This window comes from Eurosta solidaginis, chromosome 4, assembly GCF_040869045.1.
Source record: "Eurosta solidaginis isolate ZX-2024a chromosome 4, ASM4086904v1, whole genome shotgun sequence".
Taxonomy (NCBI): domain Eukaryota; kingdom Metazoa; phylum Arthropoda; class Insecta; order Diptera; family Tephritidae; genus Eurosta; species Eurosta solidaginis.
In genome coordinates, this window is record NC_090322.1 from 61,300,895 (window position 1) to 61,319,164 (window position 18,270).

The 18,270-nt window shown below is 37.0% G+C and overlaps 2 protein-coding genes across 6 annotated transcripts in view; one reads left to right on the forward strand and one right to left on the reverse strand.

Moving 5' to 3' along the window:
- LOC137249873 (uncharacterized) overlaps nt 1-18,270 on the forward strand; it is a 94,058-nt gene that overhangs the window by 74,706 nt on the left and 1,082 nt on the right. Inside the window, exon 2 of the mRNA XM_067781864.1 lies at nt 18,074-18,233. Within this exon, the coding sequence (XP_067637965.1) occupies nt 18,074-18,233 (160 nt within the window). The remainder of the gene's footprint in view (nt 1-18,073; nt 18,234-18,270) is intronic.
- The window catches only part of LOC137249875 (uncharacterized), a 369,478-nt gene that overhangs the window by 7,890 nt on the left and 343,318 nt on the right, over nt 1-18,270 (reverse strand). For 2 of the 5 annotated variants that reach the window (XR_010952582.1, XM_067781867.1), the window contains exons 1-2: nt 9,371-10,490; nt 7,795-8,191 (exon numbers count right to left, since the gene is read on the reverse strand). The exons of 2 other annotated variants lie outside the window; for them this stretch is intronic. The gene's annotated coding sequence lies outside the window, so the exon portion shown is untranslated. Of the gene's footprint in view, nt 1-7,794; nt 8,192-9,370; nt 10,491-18,270 lie in introns of those variants that run through there. One more of the 5 variants, XM_067781868.1, reaches the window with a different exon arrangement.

The following is an 18,270-nucleotide window of genomic DNA, read 5'->3' on the forward strand; positions in this document are numbered from 1 at the left end:
CGTCAATATCGCTTTTCGTTGCTAGCCCTTCAAGCTTTCTGCTTACATTGCTTTCTATACTTTTAATAGCAGACATTATGTCATGCAACGACAAGTCAGGGGAAGTGTCGCCCACCTTGCGCTTTGCAGCTTGCGACGTAGGTGTGCGTTGCATTTTTGTTTGCTTGTGGTGTTATTTTGTAGCCCTGGCTATATGAGAGTCGATAACGCAGTGCAGGGGAACAGCTGATATTAGCCGTGTTTTTTTTTACACGCGTATACGTTTCTTTTGCGCGTGAAAAAAAAACGCCTATCCTCGCTTAGATAATGCTTAGGAGACCCATCTAGCGGCTGTGGTTAAAAAACTAGCTACAGCAACAGGGTGTGCTGAAAAGCGGAGACACAACGCTCTGATGGCCATAGGGTATAACATATAGCTGACTCAGTTGCGATGAATTATGGACACACATAGAATACATAGAGGTAGTGTAGAGGGTGAAACAAAGACACATATTTCAGCTACATCTGAGTATAATGCGTATTGAAATTTAGTAGGACAAAATTTATGCGCAGCAATTTCAGAGGTGTATTTAAAGTTTGTCGCTTAGCAGTCCATATAAAGTTTAAGCGTAAACGGATATACGCTTGTTAAAAAACGCGGCTATTGTCTATTGCTTTATTTTGGTTTGTTTTGAACGCGCCTTACAATTCGTGGATTTTGTGTGATAACTATTTTTGCGTCTTTTTTTGTTTTTGTTTTTTTCCAAATTTACGATATTTGTAATTACATATAGATACTAAATCAAGTTTAAACAAATTACAAAACTCCCAAAAAGAGCAAAAGCCGGCACAAAACATGCACACTCCGAAAGTTGGCACACCAGGCGACACCACGGAAAACAAAATAACTTAAATCTCAAGCTCAGAAACCAAAACAAGGCGACTTTCAAGGACACCAAAACCTACACGTCCGACTGTGACGAATTGCGATAATCAATGACGAAGACCATATATGAAAATCAGTCTTTATAAAATGACGAAAGAAAGGTCTATTTTTCTTCAGAATATTTGCACGATATCTGTTAAAGCCACTATGACTCAAGTTTTATAATAGACCAACGATCCTGCTTCAGTTGGAAGTATACACTTGCGAAATTTCAACTTTTATAAAATGACGAAGGTCTGGCAGTCACGGGCTCCTAGACTATAAAAGTCCCATTTGTTTCCCGCTTTTTTCGTCAAACAGTTTGAAATATATTGCTTAATTTTTTCCTTCATGTTAGGAAACCAATATGCTTTTATTATGTCATTGAAAACTTTATCGCACCCCATATGACCCATTTCATCGTGATACATTTTCATTAAATTTCTAGATGAAATTTTTCGTCACGTTTCTTTTGTAATAATATTGCCCCAAATCCTAAACAACTTGCATCACAATGCAACTCTGTATCATCTCTTGGGTCGTAAATTGCTAAGATGGGTGCCTTAATTAATTTGTTTTTCAGACTTTCAAAACAACCTAATTCTTCTTCACCAAATGTAAATTTAACATTCTTTTCAATGAGTTTGTACAAGGCCTGAGCTTCCCGTGAAAAATCTTTAACGAATCTTCTAAAATAATAACACAAACCCAAAAAACTATGCACAGCCTTTGTATTGTTAAGGATTGGGAAATTAACTATAGCTTCTATATTCTTTACATCTGGTCGTATACCCTTACACGATATATTATACCCTAAATAGCGTATATCTGATTCCATGAAATTGCATTGTATTAATCTATCAAACACTTCCTGCAAAATGTCTAGATGTTCATCAACGGTACTTGGGGCTATTATGATATCATCTAAATAAATTGCAATCTTCTCTGCTCGAATAAGATCATCGAAAACATGGTTGACAAAATGTTTGAATGTTGAAGGCGCATTTTTCAGGCCAAAGACATTTTTAACAAGTAAGGAAGGCTAAGTTCGGGTGTAACCGAACATTACATACTCAGCCGAGAGCTTTGGAGACAAAATAAGGGAAAACCGTCATGTAGGAAAATGAACCTAGGGTGACTCTAGAAAGTGTTTGTACGATATGGGTATCCACTGAAAGGTGTTAATGAGTATTTTAAAAGGGAGTGGGCCTTAGTTCTATAGGTGGACGCCTTTTCGAGATATCGCAATAAAGGTGGACCAGGGGTGACTCTAGAATGTGTTTGTACGATGTGGGTATCAAATGAAAGGTGTTCATGAGTATTTTAAAAGGAAGTGAGCCTTAGTTGTATAGGTGGACGCCTTTTCGAGATATCGCCATAAAGGTGGACCAGGGGTGACTCTAGAATGTGTTTGTACGATGTGGGTATCAAATGAAAGGTGTTCATGAGTATTTTAAAAGGAAGTGAGCCTTAGTTGTATAGGTGGACGCCTTTTCGAGATATCGCCATAAAGGTGGACCAGGGGTGACTCTAGAGTGTGTTTGTACCATATAGGTATCAAATGAAAGGTGTTAATGAGTATTTTAAAAGGGAGTGGGCCTTAGTTGTATAGGTGGACGCCTTTTCGAGATATTGGCATAAAGGTGGACCAGGGGTTACTCTAGAATTGTTCTTACGATATGGATATCAAATGAAAGGTGGTAATGAGTATTTTAAACGGGAGTGGGCCCTAGTTCTATAGGTGCCCGTCTTTTCGAGATATCGCCATAAAGGTGGACCAGGGGTGACTCTAGAATGTGTTTGTACGATATGGGTATCAACTGAAAGGTGTTAATGCGTATTTTAAAAGGGAGTGGGCCTTAGTTCTATAGGTGGACGCCTTTTCGAGATATCGTCATAAAGGTGGACCAGAGGTGACTCTAGAATGTGTTTGTACAATATGGGTATCAACTGAAAGGTGTTAATGAGTATTTTAAAAGGGAGTGGGCCTTAGTTCTATAGGTGGACGCCTTTTCGAGATATCGCCATAAAGGTGGACCAGGGGGACTCTAGAATGTTTTTGTACGATATGGGTATCAAATGCTAGGTGGTAATGATTATTTTAAAAGGGACTGGGCCTTAGTTCTATAGGTGGACGCCTTTTCGAGATATCGCCATAAAGGTGGACCAGGGGTGACTCTAGAATGTGTTTGTACGATATGGGTATCAACTGAAAGGTGTTAATGCGTATTTTAAAAGGGAGTGGGTCTTAGTTCTATAGGTGGACGCCTTTTTGAGATATTGGCATAAAGGTGGACCAGGGGTTACTCTACAATTGTTTTTACGATATGGATATCAAATGAAAGGTGGTAATGAGTATTTTAAACGGGAGTGGGCCCTAGTTCTATAGGTGCCCGTCTTTTCGAGATATCGCCATAAAAGTGGACCAGGGGTGACTCTAGAATGTGTTTGTACGATATGGGTATCAACTGAAAGGTGTTAATGCGTATTTTAAAAGGGAGTGGGCCTTAGTTCTATAGGTGGACGCCTTTTCGAGATATCGCCATAAAGGTGGACCAGGGGTGACTCTAGAATGTGTTAGTACTATATGGGTATCAATTGAAAGGTGCTAATGAGTATTTTAAAAGGGAGTGGGCTTTAGTTGTATAGGTGGACGTCTTTTCGAGATATTGGCATAAAGGTGGACCAGGGGTGACTCTAGAATGTGTTTTTGCGATATGGATATCAAATGAAAGTTGGTAATGAGTATTTTAAAATGGAGTGGGCCCTAGTTCTATAGGTGGACACCTTTTCGAGATATTGCCATAAAGGTGGACCAGGCGTGACTCTAGAATGTGTTTGTACAATATGGGTATCAACTGAAAGGTGCTAAAGCGTATTTTAAAAGGGAGTGGGTCTTAGTTCTATAGGTGGACGCCTTTTCGAGATATTGCCATAAAGGTGGACCAGGGGTGACTCTATAATGTGTTTGTACAATATGGGTATCAACTGAAAGGTGTTAATGTGTATTTTAAAAGGGAGTGAGCCCTAGTTCTATAGGTGGACGCCTTTTCGAGATATCGCCATAAAGGTGGACCACGGGTGACTCTAGGGTACGGTTTGTACGATATGGGTATCAAATGCTAGTTGGTAATGAGTATTTTAAAAGGGAGTGGGCCTTAGTTCTATAGGTGGACGCCTTTTCGAGATATCGTCATAAAGGTGGACCTGGGGTGGCTCTAGAATGTGTTTGTACGATGTGGGTATCAAATGCTAGGTGGTAATGAGTACTTTAAAAGGAAGTGGGCCCTAGTTCTACAGGTGGACGCCTTTTCGAGATATCGCCATAAAGGTGGACCAGGGGTGACTCTAGAATGTGTTTGTACGATATGGGTATCAACTGAAAGGTGTTAATGCGTACTTTAAAAGGGAGTGGGCCTTAGTTCTATAGGTGGACGCCTTTTCGAGATATCGCCATAAAGGTGGACCAGGGGTGACTGTAGAATGTGTTTGTACAATATGGGTATCAACTGAAAGGTTTTAATGAGTATTTTAAAAGGGATTGGGCCTTAGTTCTATAGGTGGACGCCTTTTCGAGATATCGCCATAAAGGTGGACCAGTGGTGACTCTAGATTGTGTTTGTACCATATGGGTATCAAATGAAGGGTGCTAATGAGTATTTTAAAAGGGAGTGGGCCTTAGTTGTATAGGTGGACGCCTTTTCGAGATATTGGCATAAAGGTGGACCAGGGGCGACTCTGGGATGTGTTTTTACGATATGGGTATCAAATGAAAGTTGGTAATGAGTATTTTAAAAGGGAGTGGGCTCTAGTTCTATAGGTGGACGCCTTTTCGAGATATCGCCATAAAGGTGGACCAGGGGTGACTCTAGAATGTGTTTGTACGATATAGGTATCAACTGAAGGGTGTTAATGCGTATTTTAAAAGGGACTGAGCCTTAGTTCTATAGGTGGACGACTTTTCGAGATATCGTCATAAAGATGGACCAGGGGTGACTCTATAATGTGTTTGTACAATATGGTTATCAACTGAAAGGTGTTAATGAGTATTTTAAAAGGGAGTGGGCCTTAGTTCTATAGGTGGGCGCCTTTTCGAGATATCGCCATAAAGGTGGACCAGGGGTGACTCTAGAATGTGGTTGTACGATGTGGGTATCAAGTGAAAGGTGTTCATGAGTATTTTAAAAGGAAATGAGCCTTAGTTGTATAGGTGAACGCATTTTCGAGAAATCGCCATAAAGGTGGGCCAGGGTGACTGTAGAATATGTTTGTACCACATGGGTATAAAATGAAAGGTGTTAATGAGTATTTTAAAAGGGAGTGGGCCTTAGTTGTATAGGTGGACGACTTTTCTAGATATTGGCATAAAGGTGGACCAGGGGTGACTCTAGAATGTGTTTTTACGATGTGGATATCAAATGAAAGGTGGTAATGAGTATTTTAAAAGAGAATAGGCCCTAGTTCTATAGGTGGACGCCTTTTCGAGATATCGCCATAAAGGTGGACCAGGGGTGACTCTAGAATGTGTTTGTACGATATGGGTATCAAATTCAAGGTATTAAGGGGGGTTTTAAAAGGGAGTGGCCCCTAGTCGTATATGTGGAGACGTTTTCGAGATATTGACCAAAATGTGGACCAGGGTGACCCAGAACATCATCTGTCGGGTACCTCTAATTTATTTATATATGCAATACCACGAACCGTATTCCTGCCATGATTCCAAGGGCTTTTGTTTCGCCCTGCAGAACATTTTCATTTTCTTCTAATTAATATGGTAGGTGTCACAGCCATTTTACAAAGTTTTTTCTTAAGTTATGTATACTTTGCATCAAAAAATCAATCCAATCACCATGTTTCATCCCTCATCTCGTATTTGGTATAGAATTATGGCATTTTTTTCATTTTTCGAAATTTTCGATATCGAAAAAGCGGGCGTGGTACAGTCGGATTTCGCCCATTTTTAATACCAAGATAAAGTGAGTTCAGATAAGTACGTGAACTAAGTTTGGAAAAGATATATCGATTTTTGTTCAAGTTATCGTGTTAACGGGCGAGCGGAAGGAAAGACGGGCGACTGTGTATAAAAACTGGGCGTGGCTTCAACCAATTTCGGCCATTTCACAGAAAACAGTTATCATCATAGAAGCAATGCCTTTACCTAATTTCACATTGATTGGTAAATTTTTGTTCAACTTCTGGCATTGAAAGTATTCTAGACAAATTAAATAAAGAGGGCGGAGCCACGCCCATTTTGAAATTTGCTTTTATTTTTGTATTTTGTTGCACCATATCGTTACTGGAGTTGAATTTTGACATAATTTACTTATATACTGTAAAGATATTAAATTTTTTGTTAAAATTTGACTTAAAAAAAATTTTTTTTTAAAGAGGGCGTGGTCGTTCTCCGATTTTGTTAATTTTTATTTGGCACACATATAGTAATAGGGGTAACGTTACTGCTAAATTTCATCATGATATCTTTAACGACTGCCAAATTACAGCTTTCAAAACTTTTAAATTACCTTCTTTTAAAAGTGGGCAGTGCCACGTCCATTGTCCAAAATTTTATTAATCTTCTATTCTGCGTCATAAGGTCAACCCACCTACCAAGTTTCATCGCTCTATCCGTCTTTGGTAATGAATTATTCAACTTTTTCGGTTTTTCGAAATTTTCGATATCGAAAAAGTGGGCGTCCGATTTCGTTCATTTTAAATAGCGTTCTGAGATGAGTGCCCAGGAACGTACATACCAAATTTCATCAAGATTCCTCAAAATTTACTCAAGTTATCGTGTTCACGGACAGATAGGCGGACGGACGGACGGACGGACATGGCTAAATGGATTTCTTTTTTCGCCCAGAAAATTTTGATATATAGAAGTCTATATCTATCTCGATTAGTTTATGCCGTTGCGGGGTACCGTTATGCGAACAAAATCAATATACTCTGTGAGCTCTGCTCAGCTGAGTATAAAAATTCATACTGGCTGTTACAAACGAAGTGTATTTGCCCGATTCTTCTGCCATGTGTACGTGATAAATCTAGTAGCGGAAATATACTCTTATTTGATAGCAGATCAAATAAATCATCAATTAAAGGCAATGGAAAGTTATCTTTTAAAGTTACCTTATTTAAATTATGGAAATCAACACATAATCTGATATCACCTGTCTTCTTCCTTACCAACACAATGGGAGAAGAATACTCCGATTTACTAGGTCGAATTATTTGGTTATGTAATAAATCATCTAAGATAACTCTAACCTGCTCTTTTTCGCTATAAGATAATCTTCTCTGTGGAAAATGGAAAGGGTTTTTACCACTCAGTAATAGTTTCATCTCACGTCTAATCTTTGGCGTATCGGGGCGCTTACAGTTTACATAAGAATCTTGAAACATCTTATTAAATTTTTCTTTTGCACAAATATTTATATCGACATTTTTTAAACAGAACTCAAACTTCTTGGCTTTAACTTCCATTACCGCATTACACTCTTTAAGAACATCTGTAGTATCAGATTCAATTTTCAGTAACCTATGACACTCTTTATCGTATGTATCACTTTCGATTTCGCATTTTGAAATTTTATTTTCACATTCTTATTTTAAATTAGATTCAGCTAAAAAATCCCTACCTAAAATTATAGGATAACTCATTGTTTCATTTGTTACAACAAACAATTTTAATTCAATTTTTTCACTTTCAAAAAACACAAAACTGTTTACATTTCCAATAATAGATAAAGGGCTTTTATTTATGCCACTGCATTTCAAAAACACGTTATTATTTTTATTTAATAAGACATCTGGTACGAACTTCTGGAGAATAATGCTAAAGAAGTATTATAATAAAGTTTAGAATTTACAAACTTATAATGAATATATCTTACAAACTCATCATCCTCCATCGAATTAGTGACATAATGAACTGGCGCGATCTTTCTCTGTTGACAATTTGATGCATAATGGCCAACTACTCCACATACATGGCAAGCACCCCACTCACGTTTGGATTTGTGACATTCATTTATTTAATGTCCAACTGAGTTGCAGTTGTAGCAGCTTCTGGCTGTCACTACTTGTTGCTCACTATTTGGTTGTTTAGGTTGGATATTTGGTGTAATTTTTCTTAATGGGAACTTTGGTAATTGAATTGTTCTAAATGCTTCATTTGGTATTCCTTCTACTAAATACTCTACCAACTCATCTTCTTCAATTAGAATTCTGTTTGCTAAAGTCAATTTCGCATGAAAATATTCTTCGAACGATTCAGAAATCAACCACCGTCTGGTTTCAAGTTTTCTCTTCAACATCAACTTTCTTAAGCTGCCGGGCAACGCACAAATTTGCTTGATGGTTACCATAGCAACGGGTAGTTGTGTGCGTATCGGGCGATGTCGTGCTCACACGTATTTGTTGTCGGCTTCGCGTTGATGAAAATCAAAATTTTTAGATTTTTTCGCTTGACAGCTGGTCTATTTGATCGTGGCCGACGTGGTTGACAAGCATTAATGTGTTGGTTTTGTGAGAACGTGCAATGAGCAACTTCGCGGAAGAAAAAGATTTTACGTTGCGGTTTATTGAAACCTACGAATGCAAAGGTCGGATGGAAAAAAAATTGCCAAAAATCAAGTAATTTTCTTATACTAATTTCACACAGACGGCTTATTGAATAATAAAGGCAATTTTCTACATTAAGACGCTTATTGAGCTCAATCTTCCCTACAAAATTCGAATCTATTATTATTTCATTAGTAGCTAATCGAATGCCTAATGAAGTCAAAAGCACAATGCAACTCTGTTGGCAGCGTTCCGCTTCCGTTTCCGTTTCTTAGTTTTCAAAGCAAATGTCATTGTCTGCATGGCGGAACGATACAAGGTGGCCGCATCGAACAGCTGATTATAACCTTTTTTATTTGATTTGATACATCAACTACCGGCGCAGTACGATTTTGACATTTGTCCATCGAATTTACAAGTACATGGAATTTTTTTTGTTTGTAGGTATGTCACCATGCTCCCACCTTGTATCGTTCCGCCATGATTGTCTGTGTCATCCTTCATACTAATCGAGCAGTTACTTCTGTGTGAAAGCAAAAAATTTACGATTTCATTAGCAGGTGAAATGAGATCATTAAGTTTCTGTGTGAAAACAGTATTAGTGGCATAAGATTAGCATCTTATTATATTAACATTGAATAAGCTACAAAACTGCATACTCGAAAAAATTCTTAGAAAAAAGTTCAAAAATGTTTATGAAAATTCGCAAAATTTACAAGCAATAAAAAATCGTCATCCGATGACATGTTTACGTCTGCACGCTACGAATTTTCAATACAAATGGCGCTTGATGCTTTCTGCTTGTGTGGTGGCCGGGTAAGCGACAATCACCCGATACGAACACAACTACCCGTTGCTATGGTAACCATCAAGCAAATTTGTGCGTTGCCCGGCAGCTTTACTTGCCTTTTCTTCGAATACAGAGCTCATTTCCAATAAGAATTTATGAAAGGCCTTGATTACATCAGCACGAGAGTGAAACCACTTCAACGCGTTACGTTTTAGTCGATTTGCAATCTCCGTTACTAGAACATTCAGAAATAAGTTCTTTAACGTCTGCCAATTTTTGCTTGTTGGAAATACTCTTGATCACAACCGTTGTTCAACAGTTATTTTTATTTCTTTAGTATTTCGTTTTCTCTCTTCGGTATTTCACACTCGCGTTTTAGTAACTCCATGGCGCAACTATACAAGGTGGCAGCATGGGAAAGCTGATTTTAAGCTATTTTTATTTGATTTGATACATCAAAATACGGCGCAGTACGATTTTGACATTTGTCCATCGAATTTACAAAAACAAAGTACATGAAATTTTTATTTATGTTTCTAGGTATGTCACCATGCTGCCACCTTGTATCGTTCCGCTATGAGTAACTTCAACTCATATTTTAATAGAAGCCGTTCATTTGAATCACACTCTTTTTTATCACTCTTTTTCTCTTCAGCTGCAACACTCGTTTGTTCAATTGCTTCTTCGTTACTTTGAATTTTTGTACTTGTTTCGTTTCGGATAATTAATTTGGTTTTATTGCCTGTTGTCTTTATTCCGAGTGCACGCAACCATGATTTGAGTTGCACAACAGTTGTCAGGGTGTGGGTGTTCCCCGCGTTGGGCTTTGAGCGCACCTTGTCCCGCTCGAGTATGGCAGCACGGTAGCAAGGGCCCAAAGCCGGAGCCTCCTAGTTTCCGCACTAGAAAAGAAAAAAAGAAAAAAAAAGGAAAAACCATTTATATTAATTTGGGCATAAATCACTTAGATAAGTGCACAATTTTTTTGCGTTGGGTAAAAACACATCAAAATTACAACAACTAAATGAAGACTTTTTTTAATTATTTCTTCTGAAAATATCTCTTAGCAGATAGAAAGTTTTTGATGGCAGCGATTTAGTTTAGCACCCCCCGAATTCGGGGTTTAACTTGGTATCAAATGAAAGAGGGAGTTCTCCCGATCACAGATATATATATTTTAAAGTGCGCAAACTTATAATTTATAAGATATTTGTTGTTAAAGTTTGCAAATTTCTATACAACTTTTATATGTGTATACGTATATTTATTTTATGACATTACAAATCTGTGCTGCCACATTTAAAAAACGTAACAAGTGCAGAATCGAAAAATAACTTATAAAAATACCTTTCATCTGATGTATATATATATTTAACTTTTCTAGTCTTTATTTATCAAAAACTTAAAAGCTCTTTTTTGCATTCGTGAACGAGATGATATTACCTTATAACTCTTTATGTTTATTGTTATTTTAGCCAATCCAACACCGGCTGCGCCATGCACAGTAATTCTGCGTATAACACCTTTCTGCATAGGCGGCCTACGGCCGCGCTTATAAAAAATAACCCTGGGCTACGCCATGCCAAGTCCGGGTGTGTGGTATAACCGTGGCTACTGCCACGGTGATGTCCTTCTGCGCAGAAGGGTGTAATATGCGGAAGGACATGACCGTGGTGGTAGCCACCACACCCGGACTTGGCATGGCGTAGCCCAGGGTTAATTTTTATAAGCGCGGCCGAAGGCCGCCTACCCGGAAAGGTGTTTCACTTTTTCAAAATGAGTAGTAAAAATATATATTTTTCTTTATTAACTGAAAGGTGGTAAGGTAATATTTATATTTGTTTTTTTTTGTTTATGTGGCAGCACAGCTTTGTAATGTCATCAATAAAATATATATATATATATATATATATATATATATAAATATACATGTTGCTACAAAAGCGCGATTGATTTAATAAAAACATTTATAATAAGTAAAAACAATGCAAAAATGAAATGTGAAATATACAAAAATGCAATTTAAGTTTATCGCTACCAATTTATATAGATATGTATGTGGATTAAGGTTTTGATAAATGTGTAAATTGTAATTTAAAGTGCTATAGAAATTTGCTAAATTTGCAAACTTTAACAACGAATAACTTTTAAATTATAAGTTTGCGCACTTTAAAATATATATATTTGTGATCGAGACAACTCCCTCTTTCATTTGATACCAAGTTTTACCCCGAACTCGGGGGGTGCTATTCTAAAATTTTCCCTTTTTGATTTCCGTCTTCGGATTCGTGATCCTGGGTCCAAAGCGCGTGTTTGGACACCCCTCGCGATATTTTTTTGGGCGAGTTTTAGCAGTTGTGAGCTAAGGTAAAGCATCACCGTAGCTTCCTCCATATCTGGACTGGCAGATGTATATCACAGCACAAAACCTTGTTTGCTTTTTTTTTAACAAAATTCACTCCACTACCGGCTTTAAATAAAAAGATTACACGAAAAATATTTAAATATTCACTACGAGATTAGTCCGCGCACGCATAAAAATGTAAATAAACACGAAATGTCATACTAAAGATAATGACAAAATACCCATATGGGGAAATTATAAAAAGCTCATCTTCCAAGGGTTGCCAGATGAGCGGTAATGGTGTGGGGAAAATCGGAAAAGGATGGATATAGGACGATAATGGTTGCGGTTGGTTTGAGGATGACGAGAGAAAACGGCACATGAAAACGGTGTCCCTTATGGATACCGGCTATATAAGATGGGATAACTGTAGAGAAAGAGTATAGTTATTGAATATAGCAGCCATTGTTTACTATATAGTTTGGAAGCTTAAGTAGAGGTTATGTTGCGAATAGAGTGGAAGGCAGTGGACTAGGCAGTCGAATGTCATATAATGAAGGAATGGTGTTCGGAGATTTTTCAAAGTTAAAAAAAAAATTATAAAATTTTAATATAAATAAAACTATTGTTTTAATAACAACAAAAACGCCATATATATTCTGTATACATAAATTTGTAAGGATTATCTCACTTTAAAATTTGAATTAAATAATCTAAAGTTTTTTTTTGAAACTGAGTCGAGAACTGTGCGTGTGAATGTGCGATCAGCTGTTAGTTGCGCTACTTGGTAAAATTTACAATGATATCAGCACACAAGCTGTAGCGCGCCGCCCGCTTAAAAAATTTTTTAAGTATTAAAAAATTAATTTTAAACCGATAATCCAATCCCTGTGCGCGAAAAGTTTAAACACGTTCTAGGTTGTAAAAAAAGAAGTAAAGTGCTGTTTTTTTGTTATAAAAATAAAACAAAAGTAAGAAACCCATAAAAAAGGCAAAAAGCCAAAAACTAATCGCGCGTTCGGGCGACTAAAAACTTTAAATTTAGGCAGGAGCCTTCGGCGAGCATAAAGAATGTGGAATATCCAGGATCTGGTGATTGTTATAGTACTATCGCTTTTTTTTTATGTGCATATAGGGGCTTTCGCGCCATTTGGGGTTCGCGTACCATCCACTTCGACTTCGGTCACCAATCTTCTATAGGAATCCGGCTCTGGCATAATGCGTATGCAGGCCCGGATTTCAGGGTGTGTAAATCCCCACTCCAAATTTTGTAATTTGTATGAAATAATCTCCATGATAAATTTTTGTTGTAAATTCATTTTTATTTTTTTTTGGGATAAATTTCTTTTTTCTATATCCACCCTAAGGCCCAATATTGGACATAACAAGGATATATGAAATGCTTGAGGAGCGTGAACGCCAAATTGGCGTGAAATCCTCAAATCTATTTAAATTCGCGCTAATAAAACTCCTTCATTCCTCCGGTAGGAGTATCACCACTAATGCCCAAATGCTTCTGTATGGCGCCAGGGATAGGTCAATTCCATAAATTTTCACCGACATTTACAATTTCAATGATGCTATAAAGGATATTTATTACTAATATAATTAGCGAAGACTGCAATCCGGAGTGGTGAATGCATCCAAAATCAAGAGCTGGAAAATTAAAATACCAAAAAGGTCTCATAGATCATAGAGTTAATATAGGTATGAGGGTAGGCTAAATTTAGTTTTTTTTGTGTCCAAATCGCGTTTGTTCAAATTTAAATAAAGTCGAAGTTAACTGTGTAAAGTGCTGTTCAGTGACCAAAAAGGGCCAAATGGCTAAAATTAAATAAATTCATACTTCCGTTTTCTTTTGCAATAGCTGGAAGAACTCAGCTCACACCAATTTCTCTTAACCTCCATAATAGAGCTCTGTTAGGTAGGCATTAAGGTATTGAATCTAATTCGTATTTCGCTCCTATTGAGCGCATAAAAGTTTGGCCTAACTTTGGTGGCAGAAAGGCCTGAGAAAATAATTTGCAGTTCTTTTTTGTTCATAAACCGATGTACATTTGATTAGAGTAATGAGATTTACGCAAAATTATTATACATTTATATATTTTCGTTTGTTTAAATTTCGAATTATTTGTAAGGGATATATGTAAGCCTTTTATATACAATTTTCGTTTGTGAATTCTCACATATATGTTTTTTTTGTTGAAACATTACCATTTTTTTTTTGTTATGAGAAACGCTCTCATGCCCAAATATGATTTTTGTACATAATGTATTAATATATAATCTTTTTTCTGGTTGCAAGTGATTTTTTTTTGAGAATTGTGTCCCCTTTTTTTGTATAAGTGATATGTTGGTCAACAATTCATAAAAAAAAGGTTTGATTCGTACCTATAGTCTCTTATGGGAATAAGTTAGAAATCTTAAATTTTTTTCATAAAACGTTTTTTTATTGAATTTTTTGTATAGAATAAGATATTTTAATAAAAATGTTGAGTTGAAATAGCAAAAGAAATTGAAATGGTCTGCTAAAGTTTAATCGGTGGGGTGGGGAAGGATGACGTAAGGGTAAGTGAGTGGGGTCATTTGGAGCAGAAGAAAAAGAGACTCGCTGCCAGGCAGAAACTCGAGCGGTTCAAGGTAGGGTGGGCTTTCTGCGAGGGAGGTGCACGGATGTAAGTATAATGATGATTGTGACATCCGCCCCGCATCAAGGTGGACAAGGGTTAAGGGCCCCGACCTCTCGCCCTGAGCTAGCTGGGGGACATTCCACCTTGATTGCGCAAAGGGGCGGATTCACCTCTACAAGGTGTACGTGACGCAGTATACGAATTTAGTTTTTCACTAGGCATTTTTGGTAAGAAAAACACTTCTGATACTTTAACCGACGATCCAATAAAACTCGATATTAAGGGCTAATTAAACTTCCTTAACCCTAACGCCATAGTCGTAATCATACCAATATCCATAACCATCTCCAATGTGATCGATTAATGGTGCCGTAATTTAAAAATCGTGAAAATTTCATAAAAATTAAGAAAACGCAAAAAATTACAAACATATTTCACAAAAAATAAGTCTGTTATTCATAACGTATCCAAAACAATGAATAAAATCTACAAAAAGTTATTAAATTCACCAACTCGAAGCATTTTTAGGTTATGGATATGGCGAGCAACCAAAAACCAATTGGTTGGCTATGGTATGGTCAAAGAGGATAAATAAATAAGAGCCACCAGTCTGCTACGAGTGGCGAGTAACCCGCTGGAAATCAAAAAAATTGGTATCTAATGTTTTATGTGAGGGCCATTTTTAATTGTCTCGCATTTATCCATGCTGTGTAGGCACCTTATGCAAATGTTATTTTTGGAAAGAGAATTAATTAATTAATTTAATAAAGTTGGAAAAATAAACACATACCCCACGAAATGTATAGAAGACATTTATGTACATCTTGCCAAAAAAAAACCTGCGGTTACCCTAACGAATAACATTGTGCAAAGTAACGAGTGACGTCTCTTATTATATTTTTCCTCTTTGGTTATGGCGTTAGCGTTATGGTATGGCATCATTAATCGATTACATTGATTTCCATAAGGTAGGTTGGATCAGCTGTTTTATCTGGTTATGGTTTTACGGTTATAAGTCACCATTAATTGGCCACAATACCTTGAAATATATATTACTATGAATGCCAATCGTTTATTATTATAAAAGTATTCAAAATGCTGCCACATGACTATGGTATTAGCTTACATGTTGCCTTATTTTGATAAACTTTCGAAGGCCTTTATAAATTCTGTGAAAAATCCGTTAACCGAAGACAAAAAACCGGGTTATTCGCTATTCGGAGTTTTAAGATTGAAAATAAAGCGGCCAAAAAATTAAGAAAAACCCGGTTAACAAATCATTCGAATAAACCGGGTAAATCAAAATCCCTCAAATTTTTACGTTCTGAGGAAGTTTTTTTTGTTTTTTCATATTTTGCACATTGGCAGCGATGAAGTACAATGCCAAAGTTACTATACGTTTTTTTGGTCTGAAGAGTGGACAGTACTCTCTGAACATTGGTTACCAGGTCGCGCTTTTCGTTCTGACAGAAATTTGAAACCTTGCGGCTTTCGGCGGCAAAACTTGGGTAACATTTTCAATTTTTCCTATGCTCTGTAGAAATAACGTCCAACGAATTTTCGATTGGGTGACATCGATGTTGCTGTATGAGCTTTACGCAGATGTGACGATAGTGCAGCGAATAAAAACCCAAAGGCTTCGCTGGCTAAATCATGTTATGCCAATGGAAAGGTAATTCAGTCGACACCGCAGTTAAGAAACAGCGGAAGGGGAGATCGCCATTTAAGAAAAGGATCGATTTAGTGCCGTTTTGATAGTTATACGTGTTTGTTTCATTCTGCTGTCTGAAGTTTCTTCCTCCTCATTCTGGTTACTGTACCGAAGGTTTTTCGCGGAATCGATCTTATAATTCCAAATGCTCTAAATGGATTTTCTAAATATGTCGATCTCTGCCTCATCTAGAAAATTTTTGTTTATTAAATATTACAACTTAATACGGCTCTATGCTAAGTATAAAGTTTAAGATCTTTATGTTATCGTGAAGTTTCTTAAAACTCGAAATCAAAATTTCTAAGATCGGACGATTTTTTGTAATTTGCACTATCCCTGGACTAACTAGTCAAAATTTGTGTTGCGTTGTCATGATGTTCTGAAGCATGTTCCAGATCTACAGGAAGTTACTGAAAAAGCGGAGGGAAGATTCCATATATCCTAAGTGGACTTTCTGAATATCTCATCCCATGTAGAAAACTCTTTCATCCCAACTATTAGGACCTAATAGAACACAAAGTTTCGTTAAAAGTTTCAGGTCTCTGGGTTATCGGAAAGCTACTTAATGCTGGAAAGCGAAATTTCCAAGATCCGGAAATTTTTTAAATTTTCACGGTCTCTGAACCACCTAGCGAAAATTTGTTTAACTCATGTTAAATTGTTATCGGGCTCTGAAATGTGTTTTAAGTTTCAAGACTCTAGCTCAACTAGAATTAATAAAAAAAATAAAAATTCCCTAATTTTGTACTGAAGTTCTCCGAAATATTGGCCTCTCAGCTCAGCTTTAACTTCAGTTAAAATGTAAGGCGCGATAACCTCCGAAGAGATTTTAGGCCGAGCTTCTCTTCCAATTTGCGTCGTGCTCCTCTTGATTTTTCCTACAATATGACGACTCCGAACGGCATCTGCAAGGCAGATGAGTTTTCACTGAGAGCTTTTCATGGCAGAAAGACGTTCGGAGTGCTTGCCAAACACTGCCAAAGGGCGACCCCGCTTAGACAAATTTTCTTCTAATTGAAAATGCTTGTTTCTAAAATTTTGATGTTGCTTTCACCGGGGCGTGAACCCAGGATAAGTAAATGGCGGAGCACGCTACCATCACAACACGGCGGCCGCTTCAGTTAAAGTAGACTGAAAAACTGCAAAAGAAGTTTAAGCGTAGTTTAACTGACAAACTGCGTTGAACTTTTACTGAAAAATCGGGCCTTATACCATGAAATTTTCAACAATTCTTGAAGTGGAATTTTTAGAAATTGCACTAAACTAGCGACACATTTTGTTAATCAGAAAATAAGAAAATGTGGCGGCTCATGATCTTACTACATGGGTCTTTTCTTTTTATTTGATATTATAACGATATTTAAGAATTTCTGATTATTATGCACCTTCTGTTAACGCTCGAATCGCTGAACTGTCGAAGCAATAACTCCAATATTCAGTATGGAAAAATGGTCTTTATTTAGTACTTCACAATTACAATTATCGCGTACTTCACCAATAGCGTATTTAAATCAAACTGATTGATTATCCGGCACCGCGCTGCTTTTATGCTCGCAGCTAGTCTCTTTCACCTATATCTCCTAAGGTCTAGACTTTTCGCGAACATGCCTTCTAGAACAGTTGTATCTCATACTTGGTTATTTAGCTATTTACTAACAGCATACTGATGTTAGAAATGCTAATGTTCGCCACAATATGATCCCGTTTTGGGCAGTTTCTCACCAAGTTAAAAAGAAAAATGCAAATTCAAAAAAGCAAATATCTCCGATTTTTAAACATTCATACCAGATGATTGGCTGCGAGAAAAGCTAAAAAAAAAATTATAATAAAAACCTTATTCGAAGGAGGAGCTGTCATTAGTTTACCCAACATGGCATGGAAAGTCGACTGGTTGTAGGAACACCGTGGCCAGTTGCAAAAGCGACTTTTTTTTAAACTTTTGAGGTTTTTCACTCCGTTTACTTGGAAATTTCTTGTAAAAAGAAAAATTCGCACAGCAAATAAATTTTTTTTTTTGTGAAACGTCATAAACTTGATGCATGATCTATACTTAATCGCCAAAAAATTTTTTCTAAGTAATTGAATCACAATGTTGTTAAAATACCTTGGCTAATTTCTCTTTCTTTATTTAAAGGGACATCTGTGCGCCGGCGATGGAAAACACTGCGCGATTCCGTTTCACGCGAAGTCAAAAGGAGCGTTACACTTGAAAATTTTTCACGTAAAAAGGGAAGCCCAATAATATCCGAATTAGAATTCTTGATACCACATATTAGAACGACGCATTGCGCGAAGTAAGTCCCGGTTTTTGCAATAATATTAAGTTAAGAA